Here is a 14,886-nt window from a genome sequence, read left to right on the forward strand (position 1 = left end):
TCTATCACAAACCAGAACCGTACCTATAATAACTGCATTGGAAGACTTAGCCTTGAGCATGACTAGAAGAGCATAATATCGGGGCTGGGCCCCACCACCCTGAACTACATCTCTGGGACGACCTGCTGTTGGCTGGCCTCCACCTCTAGCGGCCTGAGCTCCACCTCTAATACCTCTACCTCCACCTCTATCACCTCTACCCACACCTCTAGCTGGTTGGGCGGGCTGTGGAACACCTGGTTCCTAAACCATAGCACGAGAACCCTGATGTTGAGAGCTACTCGGTGCTCGAGGGCAAAACCTAGCAATGTGACCCATATCACCACAAGTGTAGCAAGCCCTCGGCTGCTGAGACTGCTGGCCCTGACGACCTAAATGACCACCCCGAAAACTCTGGAGTGGCGGTGCACTGATAGGAGCTGGTGGTGCACTGTAGGACTGCTGATCAGAATACTATATCTGAGGACCACAGCTACCTGAAGCACCGTGAGAAACCTGAAGTGTTGACTGAAAAGTCCTAGAAGGATGTCCTATACCTTATGAATCCCTACCTCTAGACGAGGTGCCACTAAATTGGCCTAAATGAAGGGGCCTCTTGTCCGACCCGTGACCACCTCCCTATGACAGAATCATCTCCACTCTACGGACCACATTGGCTGCCTCCTGAAAACAAATCTCACTCCTAGCCTCCCTAGCCATCTGAAGGCGAATCGGCTGAATAAGACCGTCAATAAACCTCCTCACCCTCTCTCTCGGTGGGAAGTATGACAAGGGCATGACGAGCCAAGTCAACGAACCTAGTCTCATATTGGATAACAGTCATAAAACCCTGCTGGAGGCGCTCAAATTGCCTCCGATAGTCCTCTCTCTGAGTGATGGGGAGAAACTTCTCCAGAATTAGCTGCATAAACTGCTCCCAAGTCAAGGTTGGCGATCCGGCTGGTCTAGCTAAGCAAAAATCTCTCCACCAAGTCTTGGCGGATCCAGATAAGCGAAAAGTAGCAAAATCGACCCCATTGGTCTCAACTATCCCCATGTTCCTAAGAACCTCGTGACAACTGTCTAGATAATCCTGGAGATCCTCAGTAGATGCACTACCGAAAGTAGTAGTGAAGAGCTTGGTGAACCTATCCAACCTCCACAAAACATCGACAGACATAGCTGCTCCATCACCGGTCTGAGCTACCACACCCGGCTGAACTGCTCCAACTGGTTGGACTACTGGAGTCTGAAACTAGGGAGCTACCTGCTTCAGAGTGCGAGTAGTAGGAGTCTGGGCTCTTCCTCCAGCCTGAGAGACAGCTGATGCTACAGGAAGCAAGCCTGCTCGGGTGACACTCTCCATAAGGCTTACTAGTCGGACCAGAGCATCCTGAAGAACTGGGGTAGCAATAAACCCCTCTAGGACCTAAGCTGGGCCCACCGGAACTGCTGGGGCCGAAACCTCGTCATCAAAGTCAACCTGAGGCTCCGCCACTAGTGCTGCTGTTCGGGGCTGAGCTCTGCCCCTACCTCGACCTCGGCCTCGCCCTCTGCCCCTCGTGGGATTTGCTTTGGGGGCTTGGGCTACTGGTCAAGGGATGAGGAAGCGCGTGTCCTCGCCATTTGCGAAAGAACAGAGTAGAAATTCAATTAGCATTGAGAAACTAAACCGCACGACAAGAGAGAATAAATGTGAAGTTGTTTCTAACTCTGTAGCCTCTAGGGGATAAATACAAACGTCTCCGTACCGATCCCTCAGACTCTACTAAGCTTGTCTGTGAAGTGTGAGACCCATGTAACCTAGAGCTCTGATACCAACTTGTCACGACCCCGATTTCCCACCCTCGGGAGTCGTGATGGCGCCTACTAATGTGAGCTAGGCAAGCCAATCATTTAACTACTTATTTCATTACACAATTATTTCTTTAAAACAAATAAAAGACGATAACATGAAAACAACGGAACTTTAAATAATTAAGCGAAAGATAACAACTAGATATCTGAAATCTGCATCTATTACAACTCTTAAAACCTAAAGCACCCAAAACCTGGTGTCACAGTGTCACAGACGGTCTAAGATTTACTACATACAAAGTCTGAAGAAAATGACAATACACTGTTTCTGAATAAAAGCAAAATGAAATAGGAAATAGGAATAGAGGAGACGCCAGGGCCTGCGGACGCCTGTAGGTCTACCTTGGATCTCTGCGTGGACTGAAGGTAGCCTCCACACTACGGTCTAAAAGCTTCTCCGGGATCTGCACATAGTGCAGAGTGTAGTATCAGCACAACCGATCCTATGTGCTGGTAAGTGTCTAGCCTAACCTCGGCGAAGTAGTGATGAGGCTAGGACCAGACTACCAAATAACCTGTGCAGTTCAAATACATATACAACGGAAAGATATACAGAAATAACCAGTCAATATGGGAGGGGAAGCATAATATGGGGAGATAACAATTCCGAATAGAAAAACATCAAGTAATGAAAGAAACAATATAACTCGGATATCAACAAAGAATCATAAATCAACAAATGCACGGTATCACCCTTCATGCTTTTACTCTCTTTCCTCACCATATAATCAATATAATCAGCACGGAATGATACATCGTGCGGCACGACATCACCCTTTGTGCTTTACACTCTTTCCTCACAAAACAAACAATGCACGACATCACCCTTCGTGCTTAACACTCGTTTCTCACAAAACAAACAATGCACGGCATCACCCTTCGTGCTTTAACTCTCTTCCTCACCTAGACAACAATCACAAACAATAGGGCAAGGGAACAAATGAAATTGCAATAAAAATCCCGGCAAGGGAACAACATCAATATTATCAACATCCCGGCAAGGGAGATAACAAATAAATCAACAATAGCCCGACAAGGGTGACAACATAATGATCTTTTCTCTTTCTCACTTTTGCTTCACTATTCACTTCACAACTCGAGCCAATGCTTTAGAGGTTCAATTATCACTTATACTTTCACAATTCGTTATACAACTTGAGCCAATGCTCCTCAAGGTTCATAGATCACAATTCCTTCCACAACCTTTATACCACAAATAAAAACCACCACTAAGGCATGAAAGATACAACGAGGTCATGATAATCACAAAATAAAGACTCACGGACATGCTAGACACCAACGTATAGATACTCATCACCATGCCTATACGTCGTACTCCACAATTACCACATAGCAAATAGGACTCAAATCCTAATCCCTCAAGATAAGGTTAGATCAAGCACTTATCTCGATGCCACGAACACAATTCACGATTCAATTATAGCTTTACCCTTGATTCCATCACCAATTCGCTCGTATCTAGCCACAAATTACTTAATTACATCAATAAACGCTAAATGAATCAATTTGAATGCATGAAAATGAATTTCCCAAAGTTTTGCCCAAAAAGTCAAAAATCGCCCCGGGCCACATGGTCAAAACCCGAGGTTAATTACCCATTCTCCCACGAACTCAAATGTATAATTTATTTTGAAATCGGACCTCAAATCGAGGTCCAAATCCCCAATTTTTGAAAAACCTAGGTTCTACCCAAAACACCCAATTTTCCCCATGAAAATCATTGATTTTGAATTAAAATCATGTTAAAAGATGTTAAGGAGTGAAGAAATGAGTTAGAAATCACTTACCAACGTTTTGGAGAAGAAATGTTGTTTGAAAAATCGCCTCTTATGTTTTTCGGGTTTTGAAAAATGAAAAATAACTGAAAATCCCGTCTAAATATACTCCTCTCAGATTCCTTGTGCGAACCACACAAAACCAACTGCGGCCGCATAGCCTCTCAGACTCACTGTGCGTACCACACAAAATCAACTCCGGCCGCACAACCTCTTGGACTCACTGTGCGGACCGCACAAAATCAACTACGGTCGCACAGTCACCAGTGAACCTGTGCGGACTGCACAAGATCCACTGAGGCCGCACAACCACCAGTGCGGACCGCACTAGTAGGTTCAGAGAGCTGCAGTTTTCTGAACCTCCAATAGCCATGTTTAAGCCTAAGACACCCCGGAACCTACCCGAAACTCACCCGAGCCCTCGGGGCTCCAAACCAAATATACACACAACCTCAAAAATATCCCATAAACTTATTCGTACGATCACATCATCAAAATAACATATAAAATCATAAATTAAACCTCAAAACTCAACATTTTCATCAAGAACTCTCAAAGTTCATAACTCTCCAACCGGAAGTCCAACTTACGTCAAATAAACTCTGTTTTTTCACCAAACTTTACAACTATCTTTCAAATACTATAACAAATTTGTACTGGGCTCCGGAACCAAAATACGGGCCCGATAACAATGGGTTCAAACATTAATTCTTTTCTTTATTTCTTAAATAATTCAGTAAAACAATTTCTTTAAATTAATTTCTAAGGCTTGGGACCTCGAAATTCATTTTCGGGCATGAACCCAAGTCCCACGTTTTACTGCGGATCTCCCGAGATCGTCGGAACACAGATCCGGGTCCGTTTGCTCAAAATGTTGCCCAAAGTCAACCATAATCAAGTTTTTAACTTTAAAATTTCTATTTCTCATATTTTCACATAGAAGGCTTTCCGGATATAGGTACGAAGCACGCACGTAAAACAAGGTGGGGTAAAAAGGAGGTTTTTAGGCCTCGTAACACTGAATTCACTTGCAACACAAGTGATGACCTTTTGGGTCATCACAATCTGTAAACTTAAAGTTATTTCCATAGTAAATGTGTTTGTTTCAATATCCTAATAGTATATTTATACACTTATATGTTATTGTTTGTACATAATGTACATCAAATATAAATTTAAAATATATCACATATACCGAGTATATATTTCAAATGTCAAATATACTTAAACTATATATTGATCTCATCAAGTATTATATAATTATACATTAAATATACATAATACATATATTGAATATGTATATTTGTTTATACGTTATGTATACAAAATTATACGTTGCATTGACATAAAACGAGTTCGGTATAGGCAATATACATAATATATTTATTACATATGTAAAATATTTAAAATTACATTATAAAAAAATATCACATATGTATATATACACCTTCGAACATGGAATAAAAATGTGAATTTACTTAGACATATAATAGATATAATAATGAAAAAGGGGATTGTAAGAGGGGGAACTTTCATAAAAATGGCAAGCACATATTAATGATGGGAGAGAAATAGGGATAAATTAGTATGGTTCAAAACTAAACATACATGATTTTGAAAAAATGTTGTAACTGTAAATGAATTTGCTCTTTTTGGAGTAAAACAAAAATAATGATCTTTATTTAATAAATAATTGACAATGTAAAAAACCCACTTATTATCTGTCTATGATACGGAGAAAGAAAGAATCATCACAGGTTAATAATGCGATGAATTTAGAATTCCTATGCTCTTATTTAGTTTTGAGTACGGGAATGAAAAATTTTGTTACAGAAAATGCGATTAGAAACCAAACATGGAACTTTAATTTAGCCAAAAAAGTAGGACACGCATTTAGAAAGATATTTGTTGAATGGGGATGGGGGTAAAGTCTCTTCTTTTATGGAGATGTCCTTAGTATTGGAGTTGCGACTGAAGATTCCCTCTATCTTCTCAGATGGCATACCGCATAAACAAGCAAAAGCATATGGTAAAACCTTAATTTCTCAATTTACCCCACACATTTTACCACGGTAAGAGTAAATCTTTTGCTCCTATTTACTTGTCATTTTGATCTTCTGCACCCACTTTAATAAAATATTAATTAATAAAAAGATTAATTATTTGACTAAATTATCTTTATCTGTATTCTTTGATCTCTTAATCTTCTTACTTCTTTAATTTGTAGGATATTCATTAGAGTAGTAAGTATAAATTGGAGAAAAAATAATAAACCATTTAGTCTAACAGGATAGAGCTTACATATTTGGACAAATTTAATGATTTTTGCTTAGACTTTATATTTGTATTAGGTATTTATTATATATATTTAGTTGCGAATCAAATAACTAAAAAGAAGAATGAATTTGATGTCAAATATAAAACTTATAAATTTCAAATCATGACAATAGACGTCTCTAGTTTGAGGGGTTGTATAATGGTCGGTGGGATGCAAGATCTTGATATGTTTTGAGTAGAATCTGTAGAAATAGATGTGCCACCCACCTTTGAACACAATTAATCACATGCCAACTGAGAATTAAGTGAAGGCCAAATCATGCAACTGATAACTTGCAGAAGCTACTCTAATTTATTGCTGAATACTACTACTAGTACGATTCAATTTTATAGCGTGAAATAACAATGTGACAGTTTTGAGTAATGCCATTGGAATTAGGGGTATATATGAACCGGGTTGATTCGCTTTTTATCAAAATCAAACTAAATTAATTACTATATCATTTTAAATTGGTTCGATTTTATCGGATTACTACAAGAAGTTTGACTTTTAACGACCAAAGTCTAACGAAGGGATTTGAAACCGGTCATTATAAGTGTATTTTTTTTCCCTGTCATCAAAACCAATTTTAATAGTAATATTTCGGTCCTTAAAAATCATAAAATCCAGGCGTTAAATAGAAAAAAGTGCGCGCTATTTTTTGCCCACGCACCCCTCAACTCCCCCCCAAAAAGGAAAGAGTACGTATCTTATGTTTTAGAACTATACAATAACTTACAGTTACAGAGCAGATAGCTAACATCTCACAAATTGGAAGAATCAGAATTTGGGTTCCTCTATGAAAACCTAGGGTTTTTTCTCCTTTTCATCAAGGTAAGCTCTAAACTTATAGTAAACTCTTGTGAAATTGGGCACTTTTTTATGTTATCAGTTCTCTTTCTATTTTTCAAATATTGCGTTTCTTCTTATGATTACATATGCTTCAAATTTATAGTTACATGTATGTTCTAGGAATATTGCTGTTGAATATGCGGAAGTTGTTTCTTTATTTTCTAGAATTTTGCTCGTTATATAATAGCTATGTGTATTCATTTTGAGAGCAGATTGTTTTTTGGAATTGGGTTTGATTTCATATTGTTGTTGGGGAAAAAGGCTTCTCAATATATATCTGGTCATGATTATATTATAAACTTTGTCTAGTGAGGTAAGAATTCGCTAACTTTCTCCCTAATTATATAAACCGGAGACAAAAGAAACAATTTTTTGGATATGGTCGTGATTGTATTTTAAAACAGGTCTCAGGTTTGTTCTCCTCTATCATCAAAGCTAAGTTTGTACATTGATTTTGGATCCTCCTGTTGTGTTATTTTCCTTTTCCTTGTTCTCTTTTTGTGGATAAACATGGTGTTATCAATCTGACTTTTATATAAGATATGGACAGAACAACAATCCTAGAAATATTTTGCTCGCAAATTTGGTGGGTCTCAATGCTGAAGAGTGACTTGGTCTGCTATGAGGGAAAGAAGTGAAAATCTATGTGAAGTAAAAGAGGAAAGCTTGACAACTGCTACTAAGAACCTAACAGAATGTTTATACATTTGGTTACAATAACAGTAGGCTACTGACCATGGCTAAATGAAATATCAAGGAGCTGATTGTGGAAACAACGATCTTGTCCCGAGTTAATGGAAATTGGTTTTAATTGCAACAAAAATTGTAAGAACTAAAAATGAAATAAAAGGTGAGCATTACTGTTGACTAATTCTATATTGTTGATTCAGGATAGATTCTTTGAGAATTAGAAATGAATATTTCAGGGTGCAAAAGTTCTCTACCTGGCAAAGATAAAAATTAGGAATAACACACAGTATATGAATAGCAGTGCAAGTTGTGTTAGATTATATTGACATAAGTTATTTGACAATCCGATGTATTCATAAATTCTTAATTGATCTATTAAATTAATTAATTCAACTATATGAATATTCATAGATTCTTAATTGTCAAGATTCACCGTTATTTTCTGTGCACAATGATCCACCTTCCTGCTTGTGTTGCTACTATTCGCCCTTTGTACCAAAGGGATGTTCGCGAATGGATAATTGTTTCACTTTCACAGGCTCCTTGTACTAGTCAGGGGCTTCTTCAGGTTTGTTATTCCATCACTTTTGAGTTTCATGACAATGCTGTATTTTTTTTTTCCTTCGTCTAACATTTTTCAAGTATGTTTGTTTGTCTATGTTCATTTGCTTGTGCATATGCTCTTGCTAAGGGATTGATGCTCTTTGCTTAGAGTGCAAAATGAATATTTGGGTCTCTCTCTCCGCTACATTACAGGCGGACAAAAATTATTTTTTTGGAAAAACATCACTAGTCTTTTAACATTGGTAAACACATTATCTTTTTTATGTAGGAGTAAATATTTTGTGTGCTGATGGTATTTTAACTTTATTTAGTAACGAACATACTTTAAATATTTTGTGTGCTGATAGTATTTTTTCTTTATTTAGTGTTGATGGTATTTTATGTAGGAGTAAATATTGCTATTACTTGCTATCAGTGCTTCTTTCATCTTCTTTAGCTGAGGGTCTATCGGAAAAAGTATCTTTACATCTTCCAAATATTATTTCTTGTTAATACATTTAGGTCGTAATGCTCTGGGTGTGTTGTTGTTATTTCAATCCTGATTTGTCCATATCTCTGCAGCTGAGAAAGCCTTCTCATCCTAGTTGCAGCATTCCCGCTGCAATAAATTGCCTTGCAACTCTGTTGAAGGAACCTATTGTTCGATCTTCATTTGTTCAACCTGACGGAGTGAAGCTGCTTGTTGCTTTAATAGCACCAGCATCTACTCAGCAGTCCATTCAGGTGCATCTTTACACAAAATCTGCCACATGTTAAACCTACTTCCAAATTCTGTAATTTGTTCTCGAAGCATTGGGAAGTGACTGTTGAGTTGGTTATCATTTCTTTCCATGTATCATGCGACTCCCGTAATTGTTGACAAAAAGTTTAACCTGCTTAACTTTCCAAACATTGCTAACCTTTTCTTTTTGTGTTGAAGCAGTTCCTCTACAAATTTGTCTTAAGATGTAATGACTTTCTGCCCTTCTTTTAAAACAGCTTCTCTACGAGACATGCCTATGCGTCTGGCTTTTGTCTTACTATGAACCTGCAATTGAGTACTTGGCTACTTCTAGGGCCCTACCTTGATTGACAGAAGTTGTTAAAGGTTTGACAAAGGAGAAAGTGAGCTATTCTGCTGCTATTTGTTCTTATATCTTTTCCACTTGCTATCCTATGTCTTAAACTGAATGTAGCGGCTCTACTTTGGGCATGCCTAGAAAGAACTTCAGTAAGATAGAATATTTGGCTATACATTCAAAAGTTTGAACAATCCTATACTTTCTAACTTGAAGTTATGTATACCTATCGAGTGGTTTTGAGGGGTGGAAGCAGCATCAAAGGAGATGCTTGCCCATGTCTCAAAAATAGTTAAAGTGCTAGTTGGCAGCACTTTTCATATTGACAAATTGCTGAACTATTTTTTCTTGTTGAGGTAGCTTAACAATACTCTGTTTTCTTTTGTTGTATTAGGTTTAGATGAATCCATCAAAATCTCAGAAGTTTGAAATGGAATCAACTTCGAAGACTGTTAAGCATTCATACGTTGCACCTGGCGCCTTAGCAAGGGGACGCGGGCAAAGCTTCAAAACTTTGGGCTCGGTAAGAGTAAATGCTGAACAGAGACTCCCGATTGGCAAAAGTAAAAATCGTAATGCAGCAGCTTCTTATCTGAACGAGCTAGCTCAGAATAAGAGTCTTGCACCTCCTGGTTTTGATCCAGTAGAAGATGATGTTTCCCTCCCGCAAGAAGTTGAAGTGATGCAAGACACTCAGAGAAACGAAATAAGTATTTCACTGTTTCAAATTGTAATATATTTTTTTGTTGTTATTGCAGTGGCACTTTTTTATTGTTTGACTTAAATTTGAAATTAGCAGGTCCATGTGAATCTGAAAAGGCAAAAAAAGCGAGAGGAAAGAACAGGTGTAAAAATATTCTCAAAGTTGGAGAAAAGTTGAGCGTCACTTTCTACCACAATCGAGTTGTTGGGAAGAATTCAACCTCATTTGTGAGACACTTAGGTATATTAGTTCGTGACCGTAATATTTGCCCATTGCGCGAAGAATATAAGCTGGACCATATGTGGGAAGCTGTTACTGGAAGAATTTAAAGTATTACCTTGTTGTTTTGCCTCTCCTTTTCTTCTTTCACAAATGAAAAGAAAATACTAGTGACTTTACATCATTGCATCTATCAAGTTCTTTTTTCTGGTTTGTAAGAATTCAAAAAGAAAATTAAATGAGTAGAAACATATAGTTTATTGTGCTTTTTAGAAAAACCCCAATATCCTACTTCTTCTGCATCATAAGTTGAGAAAAATATCCATTTATCTTTAGCATCCAAAGATAAATAAATAAAAACATGAAATTCTTCCTCACTGGGCAGGAAGTGAGACTTAGGGAGATGAACAAGCAATTGTGTAAGATAAGTTTGATGTGCTTGTAATGACACATCAAACTTTCTTGGGAAAACTGTATGAGATAAATTTGACTTCACTCTCTGCAGTCATATCCAATTTTTCTTGGATAAGTTATAGATGGTGTACTCTCATTGAGAGTAATTCAACTATGGCCTTCCAAGACATACCTGAATACCACTAGGAATAGTAAGCTGAAAGTAGAAATTCATCAGCATATTTTCTTCTATTTCACTTATAGTAAGCTGTCAGTTGGTACAATGTTAGAGTATATTTCAGGTAACATGATTCTTTATAGTTATTTTAGGAGACTTGATTGACATTCGACATTACTTAATACTGAATGCCACTAGGAATTCTATATGCAGAAGTGGAAACTCCTCAGCATATATAGGTGCAGTCTTTTAGTTTCATTTACAGTACGCATGTAGGGACCAAGCTGGAAACTTGTCACTGATACTTTGCCTACCAAATTTGTCAATTAGTAAAAGAAGGCTTTGCTGCTAACTCTTATAGCAGCCTGCTTTCCTACAACAGATAGAGTGGAAATGTATATAGAGAATGTTGTGCTTGTTGTACAACCACTAATGAATATGTGCCTTCTCCTTTCCATAGAGTTTTTCTCATTTATTAACATTTGTTCCTTAAGATTCATATTGTTTCGAGTAAACTATTTTTTTGTATTATTTGGTGCATAAACTGATCGACCAATGATAATCTTTGATGCTTTCATTCATTTAGTCTTTAAGTTAGAGTACATAGAGAAATGATTAAGGATAGCATCCAAAGATCAGTTCCGTTATTGAGTAATAATTAAGATCCAGAATGAGATTTTTCCTCCTAATGAAAGTATTTGCTAGAGATGGAAACCGACAAATATAAATAACACATCTATAAATCATATCGATGAATCTGCTCTTTTCTCTTGTTGTATTGGAAATGTTCATATAAGATCAAATTATGATGTCGAGCATGTTTTCACATTTAATAATCACGTCATCTTAAGAGATAAATTAATTTGTCACTAGTAACTCTTAAATATTTTATTTTATATTGTTGGTTCAGTTTTTCATTTTTGTTTATTTAAAACTTTTGAATTACATGTTTGATGATATCATAGAACAAATTTGATAGTGCTGACATAAATGGTCAAAGAGATAATGTCTTGAAACATATGAGAAGGTTATGGAACAATTGGAGAGGATCGCTGCACATGATTTTGAAATCTAAGCCATTGCGCGATGTTCTAATGGATGTGCCAGAGGGGGTCGACAAGAGTGATTGAGAATGGTTGGTCAAGGAGCACTTCTTATCTGAAAAGTTTAAGGTATGGCTTCATAAATATTTATATCATCTTAATTTTTTAAGCGGTAGACTACACCTTCTATTTTTTGTTGTTGTTATAGGAAAGAAGTACGAGAAACTCAGTGAATAGGTCTAACTTGATTATGCCTCATCGTACGGGTAGCAAGCCTATCAGAGAGATTATTTATGAGCTGGTAAGTAAATCATGCTATTGTATTAAAAAAACCCCTCTTTGTTTAAAAGAAATTGTTTGACTTGTTTATTTAAATGCAAAGGGAGGCAAAGATGGTAATCCACCAGATATGGCGACTATTTTCTTTGAGACTCATAAGAAGGACGATAAGCTTGTCGAACCTAAAACCAATGAAAAATATGTATGTTGATTGATAAATTTCATTTTACACCTTTTCTTTTATCAAAGTATTGCATTATTTGAAAGATTATAATCTTTTAGGCTGAAATTCAAGAACTGGTACAATCCGAGCCGTCTCTTACAAATATTGAGGTTGTAGAAAGGTGCTTTGGACCTCAATGCAAGAGCAATGTGGTTGGATTTGGGGGGTGGGATAACCGCTAAGGAGTTAAAAGGCGGTAATTCCTCTAAGGCTGCACTGTTGGATGAGCTGAATGCAACTCGAAAGGAAAATCTATTCCTAAAGAGACGCCTTGATAACTTGGAGAATACAGTTGCACAACTTGCAAGCACGTACTCTGGTCAGCCTTTATCAACACCATCTTAAACTGAACCAGATACAGGCATTTGAAAGGTTAGTAAGCTTTTATCAACTTTTTACAATTATCACATGTCATATTCATTTATTTAGCCACCTTATCACTTTCTATTGCCATGTCTTTCTTTTATTGTATAACTTGTCACCTAACAGTAGAAGATGTTCTGCCTTTTACGGGAAATTAAGTATATGTATGAAGATTAAGTTTGTGTTAAGAGAAAAAGAGGTTAGTGGCACTGCCGCTTCAATTAGATTAAATTAGAATTACGACATCACTCAATTTTCATGCAATGTAACTGCAGAAAACTAAAGTGTCATGGCATCATTTGATTCTGAATAAAAGATTAAATAATCCCTGTTATCTGTATTTTGTCTAAGATTAGAAAGCTTCTTGGAACTTCAGGATTAGAAAGGAGCTAAATCAGGCTGAGAACCTTAAATTCACCTAGCACACCCTGGGTTCCAGGATGACCTGATATGCTACGGTTGAGATCAGCTTCTGAGATACACACATAGGTGCCTTCTCTAGCCTTTTCAGGTATGATCAATAATTGCCATAAATATATCAGCTATACCCCAGAAGGTTAAAATGGAGAGAACACAAAAGGATAACTTAACCTTGTGCTAATCCTAAATGTCTAGAACAAGTATGCAAAACAAGACAAGTCCACTACAAACTTTTTAAATCCCAAAGAAAAAGCTAATTAATCATCAGACTTGTAAATCAATACATACTGGAAACTCCATTTAGTTGTTATCAATAGCCTTGCACCAACTCTCGGTATCCCTGTATCCATATTAAGGGACCTAGGCAAATCAACTGCCTCAACATGCATTCTTGATTTATTTACCCGAGTTCATATAGCATAGGCAAAGCAACATATCTTTTCGATCTACTATAACTCATCATGAAGAAAGCAATGCTTAGTAAAAAAGTGTCCTATTTACTTTAGATAATTGGCCTCCTCCACTACTAAATTAGGTTTCTACTTCATCAGGTACACAATATATAACCCGAGCTCAAAAATGGGTACCACAACATTTGAGACCCTAAAGACATTGTTAGCATAACCTTTCCACCACAGAGCTACCGGTTACTTGCACAATATTTTCTCTACTCAGAAACAGCAAATTATTGCACTATTGTTTCCTCTTTCTCAAGTATAACTGCAGCATAACAATAGAACCCAAAGATAACCCACAGTTTAAGAAATACTATCACGTCTTTCAAGACCAAAATGATTTCATGTCATGTCTTTTTAGCAGCTTAAGTGGCTAAAAGGAATTGTTTCTTGTTTGATATTTTTTTCTCAATGTAATTATGTGTACTGATATGTTTTGTTTGCTTTTAATAATTTCTGGTTTAGGAACTTATCTCTTTATTATTGTTGTTGTCTCCTCTCCACCCCCACCCCTACCCCCACCCCCTATACTATTAGGGGAAAAAGGAAAAAGGTGTCAACAAAAACATATCATCACCGGAGATGGTGCTTACATTTGATTGTGGTTTAGCTATTTTTGGAACTTTTTAATCAAAATTATTTGAACTGCAGAAACTTTTGTGTCTTATGCTTTTGATTTATAATCGCCAAGTTTGATTTATTTACTCCAGTTGTTCAATTAACCTGGTGTTTAAATTTATTCATTTATTTTTTTAAATAAAATAGTTAGAGAAGTTTTTACTATACTGACATGAGCTTGTTCTTTTAACAGATTAAAAAGTTGAAGAATGAAGATCTCATTGAAGAAAGTACAAAGCAAATTGATGCATATTAGATTTTATAGGTTTCTTAGTGGTTGTGTAGGGATGTTGTCATTTGTACATATGTTGAAATTTCATTCTGTCTTTCAGGAATTGATAGTGAGAAAGTCATACAGTTTAGATGGGTATATATTCTGGTAATGTGTTATTTTACTAGTTCTTTCTAATTGACAGATTAATTTTATGTGAATACATGTTTTATTTATTATTTTTTCTGATGTGTGTGTAAAATTCTATGGAATAACAAATATTATTGCGCAAACACAGGGAAATTTTTATGAATTATCTAATTGTATTTATTAAAATTTCATATTAGCGAAGAAAAATATGGCCTTTACAATTATTTAATGATTGGATTGTCAGATTGTGAACATGTATTAGCAAAAAAATTGGTTGTTAAAAATATTATCGTTAAAAGTAACATACAATTAACGAAAGGGAACTCCGGTCGCTAAAAGTAATTATAGTAATCGAACTTGTGGTTGGTTTTAAAGAGCTTTAATGGCCGGATGACAAATCAACGAAGGGAAAATTCAGTCGCAAAAGAGTAAGAATAACGACTATAAATTACGTTGTCGCTAAAGAATCTTTAATCACCGAACTCCAATCCGGTCGTTAACTTTAACGACGGCGCATT

General features: G+C 36.6%; 1 protein-coding gene across 12 annotated transcripts; it reads left to right on the forward strand.

Moving 5' to 3' along the window:
- Positions 1-5,562: 5,562 nt before the first annotated feature.
- On the forward strand, positions 5,563-14,454 carry LOC107832039 (V-type proton ATPase subunit H-like). 12 transcript variants are annotated; one of them, XR_012702281.1, is made up of 11 exons: positions 6,015-6,783; positions 8,617-8,778; positions 9,034-9,159; positions 9,508-9,823; positions 9,913-10,146; positions 11,586-11,778; positions 11,858-11,950; positions 12,032-12,130; positions 12,211-12,523; positions 12,891-13,025; positions 14,201-14,454. XR_012702281.1 is itself a non-coding variant. In XM_075237203.1 (10 exons), the coding sequence occupies exons 1-3, from the start codon at positions 7,889-7,891 to the stop codon at positions 9,121-9,123; spliced, it is 423 nt and encodes a 140-aa protein (XP_075093304.1). In that variant the 5' UTR covers positions 5,582-7,888; the 3' UTR covers positions 9,124-9,142; positions 9,508-9,823; positions 9,913-11,778; positions 11,858-11,950; positions 12,032-12,130; positions 12,211-12,523; positions 12,891-13,025; positions 14,201-14,454. The 12 variants fall into 12 exon arrangements, 4 of the variants coding, with proteins under 4 accessions (XP_075093306.1, XP_075093304.1, XP_075093303.1 ...); XR_012702282.1 differs by having other exon boundaries at positions 6,016-6,783; positions 11,634-11,778; XR_012702283.1 differs by having other exon boundaries at positions 6,017-6,783; positions 9,913-10,056; positions 11,572-11,778.
- Positions 14,455-14,886: the final 432 nt, after the last annotated feature.

The sequence above is a fragment of the Nicotiana tabacum genome, chromosome 18, assembly GCF_000715075.1.
Source record: "Nicotiana tabacum cultivar K326 chromosome 18, ASM71507v2, whole genome shotgun sequence".
Taxonomy (NCBI): Eukaryota; Viridiplantae; Streptophyta; class Magnoliopsida; order Solanales; family Solanaceae; genus Nicotiana; species Nicotiana tabacum.

Bases quoted from the DNA above. Each gene is read 5' to 3' on its own strand.
- LOC107832039 (XM_075237203.1), top strand. From the start codon at position 7,889: ATGAATATTCATAGATTCTTAATTGTCAAGATTCACCGTTATTTTCTG. The intron at 8,060-8,616 runs GTTTGTTATTCC...ATATCTCTGCAG, and splicing joins CTAGTCAGGGGCTTCTTCAG to CTGAGAAAGCCTTCTCATCC. The intron at 8,779-9,033 runs GTGCATCTTTAC...CTTTTAAAACAG, and splicing joins CTACTCAGCAGTCCATTCAG to CTTCTCTACGAGACATGCCT.